We start from the raw sequence: 25,613 nt of genomic DNA, 5'->3' as shown, positions 1-25,613 counted from the left end.
AAGTTGAAGGTGAATTTGAGATGGAGAAGAAAACTGTAAGCCACGTTCTACAGATCAAGTTCTAAAGATCCTGATGAATTCAAGGGAATGACCAGGTAATTCGTAATAGCGAATATGAGAGAAAAGATAGAGTTGGGACCACTTGAGCCTTAAGAGAAGAGGTTTTACAGGAAGGTGAAGGAATAATGTTTGGAAGTCATAAAAGGAGAGGTAGACAAATGGCATGCCATTCAAGCCCTTAGACTCTTTGGGCTTGGGCCAATAAATATCCTTCACTTAAGAGAACTTCAGGGTAAACAATAACTTCAGGAAGAAAGCCAGGTTATATTTAAGGCAAAATATAAAGTGTTTTGAGAAGACAGTAAAAGTGAACAGCAGATTAAGAGAACATAATGGAAAGGGAGGTTCAAAGGGTGATAAGCAAAAATCAGAAGTCAAAAAGTGTGTGGGAACGAGCTGTCTCATCCCATGCCATCAAGACCGACTATTGGTTTTCCAGTAAGTTGATAAAATGGGGAAAAATTTTTAAAAAACATTCATACCATAAAGACTTTATATAAATTAAAACATAAATGTACACATATGTGCCTATCTTTTGATGTGAGGCCAAGGCCTGTTCTCTGCATATGGACCTGCTGATTGTAGTTATGTGTCTTCTGTCTTACATAAACCATATCCTCCATCTATGATTTCCAGTTTTGCTTTCTTTAAAGTAGAGGGAGAACCTAAAGAAACTTGTGACATAATCTGAGCACAGAACACATCCAGGTTGTCGTAATTCCCTCACACATATACATTCGTTTAGCATTGTCTTGCCCATACTTAGTTGATAGCAATGTTTTATAGCTAACTTTTATCAAGTCTTTTCAAATCATTAGCTGAATTTTCATAGAAATAAAACGTTATGCCTTCCTTTAAATTTGATCAGTTTATTTGCTCTTCCTTTAAGCTACATAATTAAAATTAGAAGTACAACTGGCATAAATAGGTTTGGGGACAAACACAATACTCTTGGCCCCTGAAAGATAAAAAGTTTAACCGTTGAGATCAAGAAGGCATGGGCACCATAAAGAAAAACCTTTTGAATGAAGACATCTGTGTGTTGAGGGAAGCAATCTGTATGAATAATAGGGAATGTATGATAATCCTGTAAATCAGTTAAGGGGAGGTCAATTGAGAAGACTTTGTACAGGTGACAAGATAGATTACATTTTCAGAAGTGGGCAAGGGGAGTAGGGATATGAAGTAAGTATTATTAACTGGCTTCAAGTTTCCAAATGGAAAGCTGGTATATACTTCTTTCTTTCCACAGGATTTTTCTCTATCCCTCAGTCCCCTTAACTCCTACGGCTTTTCTATTCTGGAGGGGACTAGGATTTTAAGGAACAAGTAGAACACTAAGAGGTAAAGAGGGGTCTGAACCTCCAAACTACTAGTACTATTTAACTTCCTTCCTTTTAACATTTAAATGCAGTAATTTCACCAGTTTGTCTCTTTCACTACTTACATCTTTTCTTTACCTTGGATTCTTTTCCTACCAGGTAAGTAGGGACCAATTTCTATCTCTCTTATTCTCTTTCTCTTTCTCCTCACTGGTTTTTCATTGAAGTTATTCATAATAACCATAGAGAAGGACTAGGGAAACAAAACTAAAAAAAGTAAGCATTATGTATGCTTTCAAGAAATTCTCAAATAATTGGTGTTAAATAGCATGCGGCTAGGCCAACCCTACCCTAAACACCATCACTAATTCACTTCTGTCATTTCCCAATACATGGTATGCTTTTCATGTCTCTAGGAATTTAACACACAATCTCCATATTCCTAAGTGACGGGTCCCCCAGATTGGGAAGTCTTTCTTCCACTACTCTGTGTCATAGATTCAATAGGTATTACAGGGTAGGGAATACTGAGTGTTGTTAAATTGGACATTTGTGGATTAACCACCATTTACTGAGCACTTTCTATGGTTAATCAGTGTTTTTAAGTACTCTGGATTTCGAGCATCATCTTGTTTAATTCTCACTGAGGTGGTATTATTATTATCATTTTCATTTCACAGATGCATTAACAAAACTGTAAGGATTAGATGTGATACCCAAAGTCACACATTAATAAATGACAGAGTCAGGATGTGAGTGTAGGTAAGTGGATATCAGAGAATGGGTTCTTAATCATTATGCTATATTCCCTCTTCCCAGAATACCCAGGATCAAGATGAATTAATTTATAATTTAGAAGAATTTTTTGACAGAATATCTACAAGATCAGTGATTTACTATCCATGCACATTAGGATAAATAAATTTAGGACATTCAACTAATTGTTCTAAAGTGATTTTCATCTATTAAAGAAAAAAGGGTAAAAATTAGCTGCTAAGATAAACTTTTTCTGTTATGAGCAATCTTATTCAGAAAGGAGTAAGAAGAAAAATATGCCCATCTGTCATAAAAGCAATTCCCACTTAATATTTTTCACAAACTTTCTTCCTGAGCCAACACCCAAGCTTCTATAACAAGCTGGGGTGTTAGGGAAAAAGAGCCACACAACATGATTGGAAAGCTGGTTAAATCAAATGGTTATTTGCTGGAAAGTTAAACAGTTCAAACTTACTTTTTTGGTACACTTCTTGACAGTGTTGATTAATTCTTGTATTACCAGATCTACACTCTTCAAGGAAGGTCCTTTCAGCTTTACAATTTGTTTTTTGACTATTGCTTCGAATGCCATGTCTGGAGTAAACAACCCTGTCCTGAATGTCAGAAAGAAAGAAGCATTTTAGATTTTTCAAGAATCCAGTAATCTTTCTTTACAACAGCTTTACTGCAATACAAGTCACATACTATACAACTAACCCATTTAAAATGTGCAGCTCAATGGTTTTTAGTATATTCACAGACATGTCAATAATCATTTAGAAAATGTTCAATTTTATATGCCATTTAAGTGTCCAATTTTAAAATTTACACAGTGATTTGATCTATAATATCTTTAATACCGCTATTTCATAATAAATTCCAATGTATGGAGAATTAACACTACCTAAAAACAGTTTCCAAAATGTTTTCATGGTATATAATCTTTACCCTAATTAATATTTAACTGCAGTCTACCTCACTGTTTCATAGCAAGGACAAGGAGTGCTACAATTGAAATGTTGCCCTAAATTGAAATTCTATTTCTAAAGTGTTCCAAAAGCAGTATTCTGTCACTCTTTTTGTACTAGCAAATAATCCTCACTTTTTGAACAGTGAAATAGTAGAGTTCCTGGACTATACAATCTATTCTTTCCAGAAGAGCTACATTATAGTGAGCTTGGTGGTTCAAAAACTAAGTTTCTGGGTTCCTGCAGGAAAAAGAAGGCAATAATAGAACCCATGAACTAATTTAAATATTTAGGATACCTAAATCAAATTGAATATATGCAAAGGTAACATGAAAATCAAAATAACAATTATCTTTTCCTTTTGGCTGGAATTAGTTCAAATACGTGTCATAGCAATGTATTTCTCATGCTGAGCAGAAGCTCAAAAAAGCCGTTATATTTATCTTTGATTCATAAAAACTGAAATTAATTACACAAATTTTTAAAAAGGTCAATAGAGAAAAGCTACAATAAGAGAGAGATCCTTGAACCTTGAGAGTTAGACATACCTCCTCCTCAGCCTGTGTCAACTCTCCTTATTTGATAATTTCTTTCAACACTCAATTCTGTAGCACCTTTTTGTGGAAACTTCCTTAAGACTTTCCTTACTCAGATTTTACAGTGCTCCTTCATATTTACTTAGCACTCTATACTCACATCTATTTCTAGCTGTTCTAATCATACATATTATAATTGTGATTTTTCAATCCTGAATAAGGAATAAAATCCAAACTGTTTAGTCTGGCGTTTAAAATTCTTTCCTATTAGACCTTAAACTTCCTTCAAAATGTGAGTTCCTCCTCCCCTTTCATACACCCTATGTTTCAGTCAAACTGGATCATTCATCTTTCCACAAACATATGCCTAGTAATATTTCATTTTTTCCTATGCAAAGAAATAAAAATATATATATTTCTCTTCCCCACAATTTCAGCCTGTCCAAATCCCACCCATGCTTAAGTTCACATCAAAAGCAACCACTTCTTAAAGTTCGCCTACTCTGATGCTGCTCTAGAGAAAGTCTTCCTTCTCTGAACCAAAACATTCTATTTTGCATTGCAGGAGTCTGGGTACATATCTTAGTTCTATCACTACACTGATAGGGGAAGCCATTATTACATTTATCTTTGTGTGTCCCTCAAGGACTATGAAGGTTGGTACTTGGTGATATAAGAAAAAGAAAGAAAAATAAAGCATCCATTCTATCAGGTTCTTAAGGGAGAAAAATGGCTTCTATTATTTAAAAATATGACAGAATTAAGTGGGAACAAAAGTTAACAAATTAAATATATTTAAGGGCCTAAATAATCACACCATTAACGTCTTGTATACCAGACATTGTGTACTTCTCATCAGCTTACAGGCAAATTAACTCCAGAAAAATAACAAGTGGTCCCTTTTGTTGGTATGCACACAATCGTATATCTAAAATTGATCTGAAGTAATGAGATTTTCCAAGTATATTCCACAAAACTACCTAGTAAGGAGTTTTTAACATCCTATATTAGGATAAAATATTTTATGAGCCCCCAAAATATGAAGTTGGTTCCACTGACTTTATCAAGTAGATCTGTTCAAATACTAGGCACACCTTCCCAAAGAGCAAGGCACATTATCTATACCAAATGTATTCTGAATTTGAGGAGAGAAGGAATGGAACTACTATGGAACTCAGAAAGCCTGTTGATGAAAGGAATTGTGGGAAGATGGGGGAATAGGAAGCTCTAGAGAATTCAGTCCTTCCACCAGAACAACTATTCAATGGGCAGGAACAGTTGAAAGAACTATTTTGAAACTCTGGAGACCAGTAGGACACAGCATTATGGGAAGAGCTGGAGGAAAGGGTTGGTAATTATGAGAAAGACAGTAACTATCTGTTTGCCAGACAGTTACAATTGCCCATCCCCAGCTCTCATGGCAGGTCGCCATGAGGTTCAGCCCCTGGTAAGCTCCCTGGTAGCTGAAAGAGATATAAAACTCCTCTTCCTCAAGTTTAGGTGAGGCAAACACAAAAAATCACTGATCAGGGCTTTTTTTTAAACGTTTTTTATTGTAAAATATATATACAAATCAAAGAGAGAAAAAACAATGATTTTCAAAGCACACTTCAACAAGTAGTTACAGAACAGATCCCAGAGTTTGTCTACTGGGATCCCTATTAGAATTACAGGTTCCAGGAAAGCAAACTTAATGTATGAAACTCTACCTTTGTCGAGTCTCCAGTTTGAGCCCTAGGTGTTCTTAAGAGTTAACAGGAGTGATGTTTGTTGGGGTTTAGCAAACCATGGAATTAGCACTATCTAACTGAAGTTTGTATAAGAGTAGGCTCGAGAATAGTCTCTTGACAGTATTTCATCTCTCTTGGACACTGAGGCCTTGTGTTATTACACTTTTATCCCCCTTTTGGTCCAGAAGGCAGTGCTGAGGACAGACTTATCACCAGAAGTCATACCCCATGCTATCAGGGAGATTTTCACCCGTGAATGTCATGTCCCTTGTAGAGGGAAGGGTAATGATTTTCCTTGAAGAATTGGGCTTAGAGGTCAAAAAGAGGTTTCCTGGAAGTAACTCTTAGGCCTCATTATGGTTAGTCTTAGCTTCTCCCCTATAGAAATATGTTTCATAAGGGCAAGTCTAAAACCCAAGGGCTTGGCCTATTTTCTTGGGTCCAAGTGGTTGACAGGGTACCTGGGGTTTCCCAGATGGGAAAGTTTAATAGTTCCATATATATAACCTCAAGGGATTCTACCAGTACTTTTTAAGTATCAGCCCATTATAGACTGAGATGTATCCTGATATTAGATTAAACTACACAGAATTATAAGGCCTCGTTCCCATTCTGGACTCTAAGAGTTTAGATTGTTTGAATGAGCTAGCCACATAGTTTGATTTAGATTATATGTTACAAAAAATTTAGGTACTAGACATAATGAACCTCTCTGCCTTTGGTCACGTACAGTAGGTAAAGGTCTAGAGTACAAACACTATTATCTTTTACCCTGCATTCTAACCTTAGACCCAACCAGACTGGCTTTGTTTTTAACTCTAATTGAGGCCTGATCTCTTTTTCAGTTAGTATGTTATTATATATAGCTATGCTAACATCAGGGGTGTAGTACTCCATTTCTGGGTATTAGGTGTCACAGAGTTATGCACAGTTCCAGGAAAATACCAACTGATAGACCTACAGAGCAGTGTCTCAGAATCTAGAAATACACTTAGAACTTCAGACTAAGTGTGGCTACTATAACAGCTTACAATCTAGGGTCCAATTTTCTTATAAGTATTTTCTGTAAGAGACCTTAGCATATTTGTTCTTTTGTTTCTGGCTTATTTTACACAACACATTGTCCCCAAGCTTTATTCAGTTCATTGTGTGCCTCTCAATGTCCTTCCTTTTGATAGCCATACCATATTCCATCATATAAATGTATCACAGTTAGCTATTCTGCTTCTCAATCATTGTATCCTTCGCCTCCCTCGATCTATTGGGCATTATGGATAATGTCCAAAATAAACAAACCATGTCTTATAGTATCTTCACTTGGTTGTACAATCAGCAGCACTTTCAATTTTAGGCAATTTTCATTGGTCCATAGCAACAAAGAACTGACAAACACAGTGTCACCAACTATCAAATCAAAACTACCCTTATCACTTGTCCCTCCACTCCAATTTGCTGTGATACTGTTGAGGTCTTCCTGTTAACTATTGGCTACAGCATGCATTTTTATTTTCCCCCCATATCCCTCTACTTTGACTCTTTTCCCACTACCAAACTTTTGAAAGAGCTCATGGGAGAATTTATTTATAATTGTAGATTTAATCAGTGGGATACATGGCACTATACATCCCTTCAATATAGTAATTTTACTTATAACCCCACTAATTAGTTATTATTTCTATCTGTTTCCTTGCATTTAGGTTTAGTCTCATTGGGTAGCCTTTCCCATCATTAGCTTTTGTGTACCTCTAGGTCTGCTATTTTGTAGAGTGTAACCTCAGGTATTGCCTTTACCAGAGTCATAATAGCAAAATCATTCTGTATCTGTATTTTTGCGTCTGACTTATTTCACTCAGCATTATGTCCTCAAGGTTCATCCACAATATCACATGCTTCAGGACCTCATTAGTTTTATTCTGCATAATATTCTATCATATGTACATACCACATTTTGTTTATCCCCTTGTCTGTTGATGGGCACTTGGATTGTTTCCATCTTTTGGCAATTGTGAATAATGCCTCTATGAACATCAGTGTGCAAATGTCTGTTCATGTCATTGCTTTCAGCTCTTCCGGGTATATACCAAGTATTGGTATTGCCCAATCATAAGGTAACTCAATATTTTCTTTTCTGAGGAATTACCAAATTATTTTCCATAGCAGATGCAACATTATACATTCCCACCAACAGGGAATAAGTGCTCCAATTTCTCCACATCCTCTCCAACATTTATAGTTTTCTGTTTGTTTAATAGCAGCCATTTTTGTAGGTGTAAGGTGATATCTCATTGTTGTCTTGATTTGCATCTCCCTTATAGTTAACGAAAATGAGCATTTCTTCATGTGCTTTTTAGCCACCTATATTTGCTCTTCAGAAAAGTGTCTATTCATCTCCTCTGCTCATTTTATAACTGGGTTGTTTGTTCTTTTGTGGTTGATCTGTATTAGCTATTTGTGCACACAGGATATCAAGCCTTTATCTAATATGTGGTTTCCAAATATTTTGTACCATTTTTACTCTTCACCTTTTTGAAAGAGTCCTTTGAGGCACAGAAGCTCTTGATCTTAAGGAGTTTCCTTTGTATATTTTTTCTTTTGCTGCTTATGCTTAGGTATAAAGTTTAAGTAGCTGCCTCCTATTACTAAGTCTTGAAGATGTTTCCCTGCATTTTCTTCTACAAGTTTTATGGCACTGACTCTTAAATTTAATCCATTTTGAATTAATTTTTGTATAAGGTTTAGTATAGGGGTCTTCTTTCACTCTTTAGGCTATTGATAAGCAATTCTCCCATGCCCATTTATTGAAAAGATTATTCTGTTCCAGGTCAGTGGATTTGGGAGTCTTATTGAAGATCAATTGTCCATAGATTTGGTGGTCTCTCTACCCGGTCTCCATTCGATTCCACTGGTCAATACGTCTATCTTTGTGCCAGTGCTATACTGTTGTGACCACTGTGGCTTTACAGTAAGCATTAAAGACAGGAAGGGATAGTCCTTCCACTTCACTCTTCTTTTGAAGGATATTTTTAGCTATTTGGGGCCACATTACCTTCCAAATAAATTTTGATAACAAGCTTTTTCAAGCCTTCCTAGTAGGTTGTTGGGATTTTTATTGGTATTGCATTGAAACTGTAGGTTAATTTACATAGAATCAAATTCTTAACAACATTCAACCTTCTTATCCATGAGCATGGAGTCTTTCCAACTATTTAGGTCATTTTAAATTTCTTTTAGCAATGTTTTATAGTTTTTAGTGTACAAGTCCTTGACATCCTGGTTTGGCTTATTCCTAGATACCTGATTCTTTCTGAATGGAACTTTTTCCTTAATAGTCTCCTCAGGTACATCATTGCTTGTGTGTAGAAACATTGCTAATTTCTGAACAATAATTTTTAATCCCGCCAACTTGCTGAAATTGTTTATTACTTCATGTAACTTTTTCATTCACTTCTCAGGGTTTTCTACGTATAGGATCATGTCATCTGCAAATAATAAAGTTTTAATGTATCATTGGATTCAATCTGCTAGTATTTTGTTGAGAATTTTTGCATCGATGTTTGTTAGGGAGACTGCTCTGTAGTTTTCCTTTTCATAGCATCTTTATCTAGTTTTACTATTAGAGTGATATTAGCTGCCTAAAATGTCAAGTAGTATTTTATTTTCCTCAATTTTTTGGAAGAGTGTGAGCAGCACTAGTGTTAGTTCTTTTTTGTAATGTTTGATAAAATTCCCCTGTGAAGTTGCCTTGCCCTGAGTTTTTCTTTGTGGGAAGATTTTTTTTTGTGTGTGTGTGTGTGGAAAGATTTTTGATGACTGATTGAATCTCTTTACTTATAATTGCTTTGTTGAGATTTCCTATTTTTTCTTGAGTCAGTACAGGTAATCTGTGTATTTATAGGAATTTGTCCATTTCATTTAATTTGTCTGGTTTGTTGCCATATAGTTGAGATTTTTCTTATGATTTTAAAATTTTCTTCAGGGTCCATGGTAACATCTTATTTCTGATTTTGTTTATTTGTGTCCTCTCTCTTTTTTTCTTTGTTAGTCTACTAACGGTCCATCAGTTTTACTGATTTTCTCAAAGAACCAGCTTTAGATTTTGTTGATTCTTTCTATTGTTTTATTGTTGTCCAGTTTGTTTCTTTCTGACTTAATTTTTGTTATTTTTCTTCTTTTATTTGCTTTGGGGTTAGTTTGCTGTTCTTTCTCTACATTCTCCAGGTGGGCAATTAAGTCCTCATTTTTGCTTATTCTTGTTTTTTTAATCTAGGCATTTAAGGCAATAAATTTCCCTCTCAGCACTGCCTTTGCCACATCTCATAAATTCTGATATGTTGTATTCTCATTATCATTTGTCTCTAGATATTTACTGATTTCTCTAGCAATTTCTTGTTTGACCCGCTGATTATTTAAGAGTGAGTTGTTTAATCTCCATATATTTGTGAAAGTTCTGGTTCTTTGATGATTATTAATTTCCAGGTGATCATTAATTTGGTGATTATTAATTGCTGTGGTCATAGAAAGTGCTTTGGATAACTTCAATCTTATTAAATTTATAAAGACTCATTTTGTGTCTTACCATCATATGCTCTATCCCGGAGAATGCTCCATGTGCACTAGAGAAGAATGTATATCCTGGTGTTTGGGGATATAATGATCTATAAATGTCTGCTAATTTGTTTATTACATTGTTTAGGTTCTCCATTTCCTTGTTGATCTCTGTCTGGTTGTTCTATCTCTAGCGAAGAGTGCTATATTGAAGTCCTCCACTATTATTGTTGAAACATCTATAGCTCCCTTTTGTTTTGCCAGTGTTTGCCTCATGCACTTTGGAGCTCCTTGATTGGAAGCATAAACATTTATGATTGTTATTGTCTCTTTTATTAATACTTAGTACCCTTTTTTGTCTCTTATGACATTTTTACATTTAAAGTCTATTTTGTCTGATATCAGTATAGCTACTTCTGGTTTCTTTTGGTTACAGCTTGCACAGAGCATCTTTTTCCCATCCTTGCACTTGCAGTCTATTTGTATCCTTTGGTCTAAGATGAGTCTCTTGTAAACAGCACATTGAGGGGTTATATTTTTTAATCCATTCTGCCAATCTGTATCTTTTGATTGGTGAGTTTAATCTGTTAATTTTTGAAGTTATTACCGTCAAAGCAGCTCTTGAATCTACCATTTTATCCTTCCGTTTTTATTTGTCAGATCTAAATATTCTTTTCCCTCTTTCCCTTTTTATCCTTTAAATTACTGTTACTGATACTCTTCAGTTTTGTGCCCTCCTCCAGACCTCCTTCTCCTGTCTTTTTCTTTTCAGCTGACAGGACTCCCTTTATATTTCTTGTAGAGCAGGTCTTTTATTGACTAGTTCTCTTAGTTTTTGTATGTCTTTGAAGATTCTAATCTCTTCCTCAATTTTGAAGGACAACCAGGCCAGATAAAAAATTCTTGGCTGGTACCTATTCTCATTCAGGATCTTAAATATATCATACCACTGCCTTATTGCTTCCATGGTGCCTGTTAAGTAGTCTGAACTCAGTCTTACATGTTTTCCCTTGGATATAATAGATCACTTTTCTCGTATTGCTTTCAGGACTTTCTGTTTCTCTTCAACAATTGACAGTTTGATTAGCATGTGTCTTGGAGTAGGCTTGTTTGGATTTATTCTATTTGGAATTCATTGAGCTTCCTTGATCTGCATATTTATGTCTTTTATAAGAGTTGGGAAGTTTACTCCAAGTATATCTTCAACTAACTTTCCCAACCCTTTACACTTCTCTTCTTCTGGCACACCAATGATTTTTATATTTTTGCGCCTCTTGTTGTCCCTCATTTCCCTAAGATCCAGTTCCATTTATTCCAACTTTTTTTTTGTCATTTGTTTTTCCGTGTGCTCTAGTTCAATTATTCTGTCTTCTGGCTCACTTATTCTTACTTCTGCTTCTTCAGTCTGCTCCCATGTATCTCTAGTATATTTCTAATTTGGTCTACTGTATCTTTCATCTCTGTGAGGGCTGCCATTTTTCTATTTAACCTTTCAAATTCTTTTTTATGCTCTTCTAGTGTCTTCCTGATATGCACTATTTCTTCATAAATATTCTTGACTAATTATTCTATATTCTGTGTCCCCTCCAGAGTTTTGATTTGGTCATTTGGCAGGGACATTTTTGTTTGGTTCCTCACATGCTTTGTGATTTTCTGTTGTGTTTGGGGCATTTGATTATCTTAGTAAGGTTGTTTTGCAAATGGGTTTTGTTCAGTTGTCTAAAGTTTTGTATTTACTTGGTTTTGCATTGAAAGTTTCCTTTTGTACTTGATTTGTCACTAATTCCCTGGTAAACCAAGGCCTGGATCTCATGTAGGGGTAAGCTCTACTGAAGATTTGTTAAAAGCTAAGCAGAAGGAATCAAAACTTCAATCCTTTATAAATTAATTATTGGGATTTTAAAACTTCAATTTTAAAGAGCAAATCACAAAATGGAAAATGGCTTTTCCATATCATATCTTCTTTTTTGTATTCATATGATTAAATAATATTTATGTATGTAAAATAGGCAGGAGTATATTAGTATTTCAGTAGCAGAATGCCTGCTTGCCACATGGAAGTCCCAGGCTCAATTTCCAGCCCATGCACCCACTCCCAAATAATAAAATAATAATAATAAATTAAAAATATGGAAAGGAAACCACCACACCTCAACAGTAGTAGGTCCCAAAGTCAGAAGAGGTACCTCAAGGTTTATTGGGAAGGAACTCAAATTGATGCCCAGAGAAGGGAGAGAAAAAATTTTCTAAAATAAAAAATAATAATATAAAAATATACAGAAATAATATTACTAATAAAAATATATAAAGAGAGAAAATACATATTTAGAAAAGCATTAAAAAATAGAAAAAAGGAAAACAATACCTAGGCAAATAGGCAGCTTGCCAGCCTGCACTTACCACTTTCACTAGCAGCTGGCATTCTTGAGGCACCTCCCCTCAGGCCTGCCCCTCCCTGACTGCAGTTGTCTGCTGGGAAGCCAGTGTGTGCAGTGGAACGCTACTCCTGACCTGCAGTGGAGTGACGGCTTGTCCTGGCATGGGACTGGGGAGTAGACAGAGGTGCCTAGGGGAAGTAGCCAACCTAAAGTGCCCAGCGCCTGGAGAAACTGCCACACACCATACCTGATGGGCTGGCTACTCACAGTGCCAAGCCATGCGACTGTTTCCAGTGCCCGGAAGCCCGGCTCATCATGGAAAATAACCAGGCCCACCTTTGAGCTCCCTATATATAAAATGCAAGTAGGCTTCCCCAGCCAGCAATTGGGTGGGGGGAGCAAAGGCAGGTCAGTTCCTGCTGATCCACACCTCCCCGCAGGTCATTGTCCCTCCCCCAGCAGGGATTACTGCTGATCCGACCCATCATGCTCTTCCCAACCCAATTCCCCTGCCTTTCTTCTTCCGCCACAGAATCACCAAAGACCCGCCACAATCACTCACCCCCACCCCCATCCTGCCAGGCCTGTGGTCCCAGTCATTCTCTCCCCATCCCTTATCTTGTCTCATGGAGCAGGGGTGAACTCAATTTACCCTACTCAGCCATCTTCCTGGAAGTCTGACCACAGCTTTTAATTAGCAACTTCAGATCCCCTTCTGTCATTACCATTATTCAACATTCTACTGGAAGTACTTGCTAGAGCAATTAGACAAGAAAAAGAAATGAAAGGTATCAAAATTAGAAAGAAATAAATAAAACTTTCCCTATGTGTGGATATGATCCTATATATAGGAAATCCTGAAAAATCCATAACAAAGGTCCTAGAGGTAAAAATTGGAGTTAGCAAAGTGATGGGATATAAAACCAATTCCAAAAAATCAGTAGTGTTTCTATACACAAACAATGAGCACTCAGAAGAAGAAATCAAGAAAAAAAATTCCAATTACAACAGAAACTGAAATAATCAAATATCTAGGAATAAATCTAACCAAGGGTATAACAGACTTGTACACAGAAATCTATAAAATATAATGGAAAGAAATCAAAGAAGATCTAAATAAATGGAAGGACATTTTGTGTTCAGGGATTGGAAGACTAAATATTGTTAAGATGTCAATCCAACCCAAAGTTATTTATAGATTCAATGCAGTCCCAATCAAAATTCCAATAACTTTATTTGCAGAAATGGAAAAACTAATCATCAGATTTATATGGAAGGGTAAGGGGCCTTGAACAGCCAAAGCCATCTCGAAAATGAAGATTGAAGTTGAAGAACTCCTATTTCCTGATCTTAAAACTTATTAGCAAGCCATAGTAATCAAAACAACATGATACTGGCATAATGGCAGACATATAATCAGTGGAATAGAACTGAGAATCCAGAAATCAACCCTCACATTTATGGCCAACTGATTTTAGACAAGAAGGCAAAGACCACCCAACTAGGAAAGAACAGTTTCTTCAACAAATGGTGCTGGGTAAACTGGATTTCTATTTGCAAAAAAGTGAATGAGAAGTCCTATGTCACACCTTAGATAAAAAAAATTCAAAATGGACCAAACACATAAATATAAGAGCCAGAACTATTAACATAGAGAGGAAAATATAGGGAAGCATCTTCAGTACCTTGTATTAGGCAACAGTTTCTTAGACTTTACATCCAAAGTAGAAGCAACAAAATAAATAAATGTGACTTCATCTAAATTAAAAACTTTCGTGCCTCAAAGAACTTTATCATAAAAGATTTTACTATATTTGATTCTTTCAGTGTCTGTTATAACTGGATAACCTACACAATGAGAGAAAATATTTGGAAAACTTTTATCCAATAAAAGTTTAATACAGAGAATATAAAGAAATCCTTCAACTTAATAACAAAAAAGCAAACCCAATTCAAAAATGAACAAAAAACTTGAATAGGCATCTTACCAGTGAAGATATACAAATGGCCAGAAAGTACATGAAAAGACGCTCAAAATCACTAGCCAAAAGGCTAGTTTTTGGTTTTGTGCAAATCAAAACCACAATGAGATACCATTCTGCACCCTTAAAATGGATGCTATTAACAAAAAATGGAAAATAAGAGTGTTGGAGAGAATGTGGAGAAATAGGAGCTCTCATTCATTGGTGGTGGCAATGTAAAATGTTGCAGCAACTTTGGAAGTCAGTTTGGCAGTTCCTCAGAAAGCTAAGTATACAGCTACCATATATCCTGGTGATCCATTACTAGGTATATATCCAAAAGAACTGAAAGCAAGGGCTTGAACACATATTTGCACACCAGTGTTCACAGTGGCATTATTTGTAATTGCCAAAAAATAGAAACAACCCAAATGTCCCCCCAAGTGTTGAAGTGTGATATATACATACAATGAAATATTATTCAGCTGTAAAAAGGAATGAAGTTCTGATACATGAAACAACATGGATGAACCTTAAAGACATCATGCTGTGTCAAATAAGCCGTATGCAAAAGGACAAATATTGTATGATCTCACTGATGTAAAGCAATTAGAATAAGCAAACTCGTAGAATCAGAATCTAGACTATAGATTAACAGGGGATGGGGTGGGTATAGAGAATGGGAAGTTATGACTTGAAATATACATGGTTCCTATTTGGAACGATGGAAATGTTTTGGTAATGGATGGTGGTGTTGGAGGCACAATATTGTGAATATAATTAACAGCCTTGAAATATATATCTGAATGTGGTTAAAAGGGGAAATATTATGTTGTATTATGGTAACAAATAAAACTTAAAAAAAAAATCTATGGAACTGCACTACACAATCAGTGAACCCTAAGTTAAACCATGGACTAGAGTTAATAGTACTATTACAAAACTGTGCTTTCATCAATTGTAACAAATGCTCCACACCTAGGAAAGTGTTTATAATAGGGTTGTATGTGAGAATCCTGTATTTAATGCATGATTATTCTGTTAACCCACAACTTCTCCAATTAAAAAGAAGAAGAACTCTTGTTGATAGTAAGATGAAAATATTGGATTTGGTTATATGTGGTTTCTCCTTTTTAGTTGGATAACACATATTTACCCATATAATTTGAGAACTGTAGAGCAGATTGCCTATACTTTAAATGATAGACAACTTTAACAACATAGTTCCTTTTGGAAAATCACCCATCCCATCCCTTCTCTCTTAAGCTTTGCCCTCTTTTGGTATGTAACCAACAAAATCTCAACTTGACCCAAACGCCAAAGCAGAGACACAATTGACAACAGAAAGAGTACACCTCCTTCATATAAAATAATCTATGAAGTACACGACCTAAACTTTATTGACATGAATTCTGGACAACTCAGTTTAACATATGTTCCATTAAATAATGTTTAGACTTCTGTACCTGAACTCAAGAAATATAGGTTTTAAATTCATTTTTTCTTATCATAGTTCTTTTAAAGAAACTAAATTAGATTACACTTGATACAAGGAAAAAAATTGGCACAAGTTCACCCAGCCCACTCTCCTAGCCTCTCGTCCCTCTACTTTCCTGTCTACATTCCTGACTCCCTCCTGGCTTTGAGAATACATGCTGTACTTTTCACCGCTATGCCTAAGCTCACATTACTCCCTTCATTTGAAAAGCCTTTCTTTTATTCTACAGCCTCAACAACCTCATTTCATCCTTCCATCCTCTCATACCCTTTTTCATCCCCACCTACTGCATATGCAAACATACACACACAAACACACATACACACCTTTGCCTGTTAAAATCATTTAGTCTCTAGAGACAAGATTCAAAAAGTAACCACCTCCATTAATCTTTTCCAATCCTGCTCCACAACTCCCAGCCAAAATTAACCCATCTCTTACTCTGTATAAGTAATTATTAGCTATGAGTATGTGGGGTCACCCTTAGTAAAATGTAAGGTTTTTGAAAGCAGCGTCTTCCTCATCTCTAAATTCCTTATTGTGCTAAATGTAGTGCTTGGAGAACAGTAAGTGTTTTTATTTTTTTTTAATTAAAAAAGACTGACAATACAGGAAATTATTATTAAGCACATTTTATTTATTAATTAATGTATTTATTAATTTTATAATAAATTTTATTATAAAAATTAAAACTAGAATTTCCTATTTATTACTCTCAGCTATGTTCCACTCTGTTCAGAAGATGAAAAGGCAATTTCACTGACCATTTATAAACCTTAATTTTCATTTGGTAGCTCGAAGTAGAGACAAGGAAAATATGAATCACTTGCCTGATACCATGTATGTTTTTGATTGCATAGCTTATTTCTCTTCTCAATTCTTTCTCATTGAACTCCATCTGCAGATGCAAAATGAGCCATGGTTATAACACTGAGTTCTTTTGGATAATATTATTAAACATTAAAGAAAAAGAATAACTTGACTTTGTTATGAATAAATGGATATTCAAGTCTCTCCTAACCTAAACCCAGATGGTCAAAACATCTGTTTATATAAAGTTTAAGGCAACACAGAACACAAGGGATTTCTGGGAGATTTAGTGCCATGGATTTTATTAGAGATAAGGAATATTACACGTAAAGGATGCTTTCTGGACATAAATCTGGACATTCATTTGAAATATATAGTTTTTCATTATATTACTGAATATACCAAATGTGACAGCACAGGCAAATGCATAAATGAAAGTGTCACCTGCTGTGTAAGAGCAATGCAACCGTCCTGAGGTTAGCAACGGTTGTCTTTTCTTCCTGGCCATTGTAACCACCTGAGTTCAAGACCTCTTTATAAAAGTAATTAATGATATTTTATTAAGTCAACACTGAATAGACTGCTGTATAAAAATTTCTCAGAAGCCCTATGTATCTTAAATTTATTTGGAAGTAAGATCAAAATGTCATAGAACTTAGATCTGGAAGGGATATCAAGAGAATATTCAGTTCACCCTGACTTTTAAGATTTGATCTTTCTGGCCTCATTGTCTATTCATTTTCCCCTCACATTTTATGCCATAAAACAATGAAGTGCTTCAGTTCTCCAACCATACCCTATGGTTTCACAGCTAAAAGCCTTTATCAGTCCTTTCTTTCTACCTTGAACACCCTCGTCTCCTACCATCTTTTTATCTTGTTTAAGTAAGTGCTCATTCTTCAAAACTCACCTCAGAAACCAGCGTCCCTTACACACTTAGGCTGGGACTCATGTCCGTAGGCTGTGTTTCAATAGCACTCTGCTATAGTTTACCACTTTACTTAGCACATCTTAACTTGCTGCCTCCCACAGCAAGACAAACACACCCACTTCTGTATGTGAGGCAAGTAGCACAGTCCCTAAAACTATTTAGTTATCAGGCATTTCAAACTTGTCATGTCCAAAATAGAATTCTTGATTTATATCCCCACACAAACACAGCATTCCCTCGGTTTCTCTCATCTGATGGGCACCTCTGTTCACTCAGTTGTGTAAGCTCAAAACTTGGAAGTCATTCTTGTTTCTAATCTTTCTTTCATCCCCCATATCAAGTCTTACTGATCTTGCCTCCCAAATCCCACATCCATCCATCTCACTCCTCTCTTAGCCAGAGCCATTTTTATTGTGAAGCTAAAGATGGTCAAGCTTCAGGATTTCTCTTCTTTGCACAAGCCCCCTCCAAGGCCCTATGTCTGACAGTGAGTTTAATTTTGACTTTTTTTTCTTAAAGGGGTCCCCAAAATTGTATAAGGTTCCCCTCAAAAAACTGGATCCTTCAGTTCTCTTTTCCCACAGTTTTGTCACTAAACTTGTATCCCTTAATCCACTCTTGTCCTTTTACAATCTAGCATGCATAGTTTTTATAAAATGTTAACCAAATCAGGCCACACCCCTGCTTAAAACTTTCCCATTGATGAGCCATCATGGGATTGAGAAAGTCTTCTAGACCAAAAGTGGGAAGACAGCAATAAAACAAAATAAAGTTTCAGTGGCTGAGAGATTTCAAACATAGTTGAGAGGTTATCCTGGAGGTTATTCTTATACATTATATAGATACCCCTTTTTAGTCTATAGTATATTGGAGTGGCTGGCAGGAAATACCTGAAATTGTTCAGCTGTGTTCCAGTAGCCTTGATTCTTGGAGACGATTCTATAATGTTATAGCTTTTACAATGTGACTGTGTGAATGAAATCTAGCATGCATAACCTTGTGTCTGATGCTCCTTTTATCCAGGGTATGGACAGATGAGTAAAACAATAAGGATAAAAATAAACAAACAATGGAGGGGGGATAAAGGGTAAAAAATTGGGTAGATTGAAATACTGGTGGTCAATGAAAAGGAGGGGTAAGCGGTATGAGATGCATGAGTTGTTTTCTTTTTTCTTTTTTATTTCTCTTTCTAGAGTGATGCAAATGTTCTAAAAATGATCATGGTGATAAATTCACAACTAGTGTCCTTGTACACCAAATATGGACTTTATGTGTATGAAGATTTCTCAAGAAAAATATTTAAAAACAACAATAACAAAAAACCTTCCCAAGACTTCCCATTGTTAGACAGAAATGCCTCACCACAACTGAGAAAACTCAGCATAAACTGGGCACTTCCTACCTCTCTGAATTTATTTCACATCCCTCTCCCATTTAATAAGTTTTGCTCTGCACCAGAGGCATCTGTTCTTCACATGCAGTATTCATTCATGCTTTAAGATCTCACCCCCAAGCTGTTTCTTCTGCCCTGAACAATGCTCTTCCCCCAAATATTTATATGGCTGATTCCTTCATGCCATTCTAGTTGCAGTTTAAATGTCCCCTACTCAGAGACCTTTCCTGTACATTCCATGGAAAGTAATTCATCCATACCCTCTTCCTCATATCCTGTTACCATGTAACACTTGGTATCTTATTTTATCTATGTGTTAATGTTCTTTCTTCCCTCTAGATAGGCAAGGATTCTCTGTCTCGAACACTGGCACCTAGAACTTTGGTACATATTAAGTGTTCAATAAATAATTTTAAAAAACTGGACAACAAACAAACATCATAGGATATTTCATAATTGTTGAAACGATTTGAAATGTAGTTAAATCCCACTAAATAAAACCAGAGTCACTGAAAAGAAAATATTTCTTTCCTGAATTTCATTACCTGAGTATGGGAGCCTTTATTCAAAGAACTATCTTGGTCACATACCACTCAAATAATATTTTATCTACTGTTATGCTGAACAGAATATGGAAATGAAATAAAATGAAAAGAAAAAAACAACATTCAGTACACACCTTTACTATCTCAAAAGGAAACCGTTCATGGAAAATACGATTAATTTTAGCACCACCTGAGAGTTCCAGCGTATCTACTTGATCTCCTGACCCTTCAATTCTCTTCTCAAAGTCCACAGCAAATTGCTGAACCATCCTACAATTTTGAAAGAGAAATAAATTCAAGTTAAATTTACAAGGCCTTGCATTTCTTACTGTAATTGCCTTTGATTATGCCTTAGAATTATTTTCCTGGTGTTATTTGCGGCACTTACCGACAGACTTAACATTGCAAGTTATTCAGCTCTCAAAATGCGACTGTATGAAAAACACATTATTTAGATTTATTTTAGACACTTACTTTGAATAAACAGTTTAAATATCTTTATCATTAAATGCACTCTGTCCATTTGTTTGCAATCATGAAATGGTAAATACAGACTACTCAAATTAAGAAGTAAAATTATACAATAGAACTTTATATAGTATACACAAATGAACCTTGGTTCCTATGAAATCACACATGCCTAGTGCTCCAACTGCTCCAGCCAAGCCCACTCACGCTTTCTGAGTTACTCTTCCTCTACCCAGCATCCCAGCCTCAGGCTCTCTTACTTGTTCAATATATTTGATCCCAGGGATGTACATAGTTTCAAATGTCCAAGACATTGGTTTCTCCAAACCTTCACCTCTAGCCCATATTTCTTATGTTGGCCCATATGCCCTACTGCCTACTGAACATATCTTTTCTTAGCTGTCTTTGATTCAACACATCCAAAACTGAAACTTCCAACTTTTATCATTCCCAGCTTGCCTATTCTCTTACATTCCCAAATTTGCCTTCCCAGTAGGTGGCACTACCAACCCAACGCAGGAAATAAGGAGTGCAGAGGCATCCAGAAGTCTTCCCTCTCCTTCACTAAAATCCATGAGCCATCAAGTGTTGGTCATTCTACTTCCTTTACATCTTTCAGACAACCTGTTCTCATCATCTCCACTGACACTGCATTGTTCGCAGCCCTCATCAACTCTTTCAGGGATTACTGAAACCACCTCTAAAGGGCCATCCTGCTTTCAGGCTTAACCTTGTCAAGGCCAGACCTTACCCTAACTGACCAATACAAGTAACCCCTATGCCCCTCCACAACTAACTCTAGCCTTGTTCTTCAATTGCTCCCCACCAATTGATAAAATCAAAACTCATTAACTCATCACCCAAGATTCTTCATGACCCAGTCCTGGCTGCCTCTCTAGCACTACCTCTAATCACTCATTCACACTCACTTTCCAAGCCAACCTTATGGAAGCTATTTGCAGTTACTCAAATGTATGATTTCCCGTGCTTTTACACTTGTTTTTCCTTCTGCTCAGAATATCATTCTCCCTGCCTTTTGCTTCTTTACCTGGCTAATTTCTATCAGTCCTTCAAGACTCAGCTCAAGCATTACTTCTTCCAGGAACTCTTCCAAACTTCATGACCCCATCCACTACTTTTCCTCATTGTCTTCCATATTAACGGCTCCTCCTCTGCTTCCTCAGCATATTTTCCAGAATGCCACTTAGTAGAGTATATTGCAATGGCTTATTCACTTCTCAATCTAAACATATGACTTCTTTAAGAGCAAGCAGCATGCATTTTATTTAACTTCCTATTTGCAATATGTGTCAGGTATAGAATAAATATTTGATCGAAGTATGAATTGTTAATCATAAAGCGGTCAGTAAAAAACAAAGAAATATTATAGGGGGAGAAAACTATTTGCATGATGATTACTAGGTTTAGAAACTCTAATTTTGACATACTAGAAATACCTTCAAATCCAAATATAAGGAAAAAAACAAACCATCTAAAATGTGCATTTTTTATTATTCTCTTTTATCAAAATCATGGATGCAATTATTCAGGCCAGAAAATCTGAAATATAATCGGGTTTAGTTATGTTCATACATATGCTAATGTTAATCTAATTTTTAAAAAAAAATGCCTGGGAAGATATATATGACATATACTAAATCATAGGAAAGTTTTAGAAAATTTATCTCTAGCCACTCCTTCTATCATACTCACACTCCAGCCACCTCCATTCACTGATCCTAGAACAACTGTGCCAAAGTCACACTGTTCTACTTTTCCCTTCTTCCACCTGAAAAACTCTTCCCATATGTCAGGATCTCAATTATCATTTTCTTTATACCCTTCCTCACATGCAATTGCTTCATTATCTGGGCTCCCTTAACATTTAATAACCACCAGAAAGAGCATTTTTCAGATTCTAATATAGTTTATATATCTGTTTTCCCTGTTCCACTGTGAGCTATTCTTGAGGATAAAAATCTTCTTTATTGTTGAATCATCAGTAAATAGTACAGAACCAAACACCAAGCACAGTACACAAGAGAAGTGGAAGGGGAGGAGAGAGAAGGGGAAGAGAGACAAGGAGGAAGGCAAGGAGAGGGGAACGGAAGAAAGTCAGAAAGGATAAGACAGTAAAAAAAAAAAAAAGGAGCCAAATCAGCTTCCTACAATGAAAGAACTAGGTATGGAAAATTCTGTTATCTAAGTCCTAGGATGACACAGAAGGAATCCCAATTTTTGCAAGGAGAATAGCTTAGTTGGATGTTAAGATGGCAACCTAAGGCTTAAAAAGAAATGACTTTCCTTTCTCTAGTAACACAAGGAATTTTTATAAGAACTTAACCAAGTTCAAGAATAAAAAAAAAAAAAGGATGAATCAGGAAAGAGGTGAATCCAAGAAAAAATTTTCCTCTACATGATCTTAGATGATACAAGTTTTACTTAAATATTTGAGCATTCAGAAGTCTCCTCACTGAGAAAGGAGTTACACTGTGCATTTCAAATGCCAAATTAAGGGTGTTTTGATGGCAAGACTCCAGAGGGATAAAGACAGCATCTTCTCTAAAAGTGGACCTCAGATGTCATGGAATGTAAACTGGTCAGGGGGTCTCTTGGCTAAGAAGGACACAGGACAAAAGGCAATATAGGACTAATGGGATAGATGAGGCTGGAAGGGACTAAGGAAGGAAATAAAGGTATAAGACATAATGATATACTAATTCCCTAAGAACTCTGTTATCCTACCCAAGCCCCTAAGAGATAAATCAAATAACGTGGATAAGAGGGGAAGATCATGAAGGAGTAAAAAGATTACTGTGGTTTTCACATTTGTATTTTTGAAGGACTGCATTAAAATCATTACCAAAAAGGAAAAAGAAAAAGTAATTTAAATGTTTCGACTGTTTTCATTAAGTACTTAGTTCTCATTCTACAGAAAAAAGCACACAGATGAGACCAGCCCTGACCAAGATAGTGGAGAAAAATGCTTCAAAGCTCCATCCCCCAAAGAAACTTTAAACAACCAACAAGAACTGGCAGAAACATATTTCTCAAACACCCAGAAAATAGCTAACGGACTGTGGTAACAAGGCAAGTTCCACATAAAAAAGGAAAAGACTGCTTAAAAGCATAGGATCCCATGGTGCACTGGTTGGCCCTTCCCTTACCCCTCACCAGTTTAGAGCAGAACTAGCTCATATTCCCAGTAAGGATCCCTGGTTTCAGACCTGGAGGAAGCAGAGAAACTCGTATGCACATACTGGGAGAATGTTTGTCTGGCTAGACCGATCTGTTTGGGTGGTGGCCTGAGGAATTCATCATCCCAGAACTTGTAGAAGGCGGTTCACAGAACTCTCCTATAGAACATTGTGGGAGAGCAGTTAAGTAGCTGCCTGGGGAGAGGGATTGCTGGCTACAAGACATATAGCACAGAGCCTGGGACCATGGGAAAACTGTTTCCTAGGGAAATGGAGACATTTAGCACTATGTAAACAAGGGAATTCTTAGGGCCACATATGCATGCCCAAGACAAGAGGCAAGTGCAGAAAGGATGAGAGAGGGCCTTATGCTTTGACCTGGAGCTATTCTCTATAACTTCAGGTATGGTTAAGCCCTGAAGGAGAACACCTATACAACTTGATCCAGAAAGACTGGGAAAGGCATTTTCTCTTCTTCCTTTTTGTTTTTATTTTTTTTGTTAGGTCCTAGCATTCAAGGAAAGCTATGTCATAATATCAGGTATAAGCACAGGAACAGATACCTCAGAGTCTAAATCCCAGCAATAATATATTAAAATATAAAAATGTCCAACAGAAGTATACATAACAAAGAAACGAGGAGTGACAGCCCAGACAATGAAGATTAAATCATGAGAAATCCTCAATGAGGAGAACCAGACCTGAGACATATCAGATAGACTTTTAAAAAATGATCCTAAGTATGCTCAAAGTGCTAAAGGAAAACATGGAAGAAAAACTAAAGGAAATCAGGAAAATGACAGAAAGAGAATATCAATAGAGAGATGGAAGTTATAAAAAAGAATGAAACATACCTGAAGACCACAGTAAGAGAAATTTAGAAATTCCCTGGAGGAGTTTGGCAGCAGATTGAAGCTGGAAGAAGAAACAATCGGTGTATTTGAAGGTAAGACAATCGAAATTATTCAGTCTGAGGTGAAGAAAGAAGAAAGAAAGGAAAGGAAACAAAGCCAGAGAACCTGTGGGAAACCATCAAGCATACTAATATATGCATTGTTGGAGTACCAAAAGGAGAAAAAGAGAAAGGAGCAGAGAGAATATTCAGAGAAATAATGGCTGAAAACTTCCTAAATTGAGTAAAAGACAAGACTATACACATCAAAGAAGCTCAATAAACTCTAAATAGGATAAACTCAAATAGACTCACATCATGGCATATTGTATAATCAAACTTTCTAAGGCCAACTACAAAGAGAGGGTTCTGAAAACCCCAAATGAGAAGCAACGTATCATGTGCAAGGGTGCCTCAATAAGACTGCCAGTTTCTTATCGGAAACCATGGAGGCAAGAAGGTAGTGGATGACATATTTAGAAGTGCTGAAAGCAAAAAACAAATGCCAACCAAGAATTCTATATCAAGCAAAACTGTCTTTCAAAAGTGTGAGAGAGGAAAGGGGTAAGATGATGGAATGTGGAGCTCCAGATCCAGTTTGTCCTCCAGAGACACTGATAAACAGCCGGGAACTGTCTGAAACAATTATTTAGGAACTCTGGAGACCAGAAGAATACTGTACACCATTCAGGGAAGAGTAGAAGGAAGAAACTGATTAACTGTGGTAAAGAACTGTAAAGAGAAATCTCCACACTGTGGAGGCTGGTGCCCATCTACCACTCGCACGGCAGGCTGTCTCAAGATCCAGGCCCTACCTGGAAATAATCTTCTCCCCCAAGGACAGGCTGGGGAATGGGAGGTTGAACACTGATCATGGTTTTTATCTGGCAAACTCAGATTGCTGGGTCCCAGCCCTGAGGGCAACTACAGTTTAAAATAACCCAGGACAAAACAAAGCAGTCAGCAGCCTGTTTCAACCACACCCCCAACAAGGCTGGAAGTAGGGGTGATTTAAAAACATACTGCCTTCTGGGGGCTGCAGGGAAGAGTTTGCTAAAGGGCAGCTCTTCCCCAAGAACACAGTAGGGGGCATGGCCCAGCACTATTCATGGCTTTTGATTAGTGAATTCAGACATTGGGTCCTAATTCTGACCTACAATTTCAACCCACTCCAGACAAAGGGGGCTAATAGCCTCTGTTTGGAATTGGTTGAGACTTAAAGACACAGTACCACCTTAGGACTGAGAGGAACAGTTTGCTGAAAAGCACCAACTGCTGGGCAGGCCAGAAAACATGGATTTAGGGAGTCTTCAAAGAGAAATTTGGCATTCTTCTGGCTATCCCTCCCAGGGGACTTTAGCACCTATCTATGCCCCCTTTGTGGGTCCTTGGCCCTGTTTTAACTGGGAAATAATGGCTTGGGTAAGTCTTCTCCACAGTGACCCTCCTCCCAGAATTTACCCTCCAGGCAAAAGCAGCTAGAGACACTGAAAGGAGTGTTAATAACCATAGAGGTAAATCATAAACAAACAAAATAGACCAATATTACCAGAGCAGGAATGCTGGAAAGAAAACTTTCTTCTAGGGTTGAAACAATCGCACAAATAGTATAATCTCAAAAAT

The 25,613-nt window shown here is 36.6% G+C and overlaps 1 protein-coding gene across 14 annotated transcripts in view; it reads right to left on the bottom strand.

The window, feature by feature from the left end:
* DNM3 (dynamin 3) overlaps positions 1-25,613 on the bottom strand; it is a 608,953-nt gene that overhangs the window by 365,018 nt on the left and 218,322 nt on the right. For all 14 annotated transcript variants that reach the window (XR_013174093.1, XR_013174092.1, XM_077156971.1 and 11 more), the window contains 3 exons: positions 19,568-19,703; positions 16,585-16,652; positions 2,614-2,752 (listed from right to left, as the gene is read on the bottom strand). Coding sequence is in view for 12 of the 14 variants with exons in the window: in XM_077156971.1 (XP_077013086.1) it covers positions 2,614-2,752; positions 16,585-16,652; positions 19,568-19,703 (343 nt within the window). In the remaining 2 variants the exon portion in view is untranslated. The remainder of the gene's footprint in view (positions 1-2,613; positions 2,753-16,584; positions 16,653-19,567; positions 19,704-25,613) is intronic.

This window comes from Tamandua tetradactyla, chromosome 4 (genome assembly GCF_023851605.1).
Source record: "Tamandua tetradactyla isolate mTamTet1 chromosome 4, mTamTet1.pri, whole genome shotgun sequence".
NCBI classification, from domain to species: Eukaryota; Metazoa; Chordata; class Mammalia; order Pilosa; family Myrmecophagidae; genus Tamandua; species Tamandua tetradactyla.
This window is presented reverse-complemented; position numbering and strand designations above follow the sequence as displayed.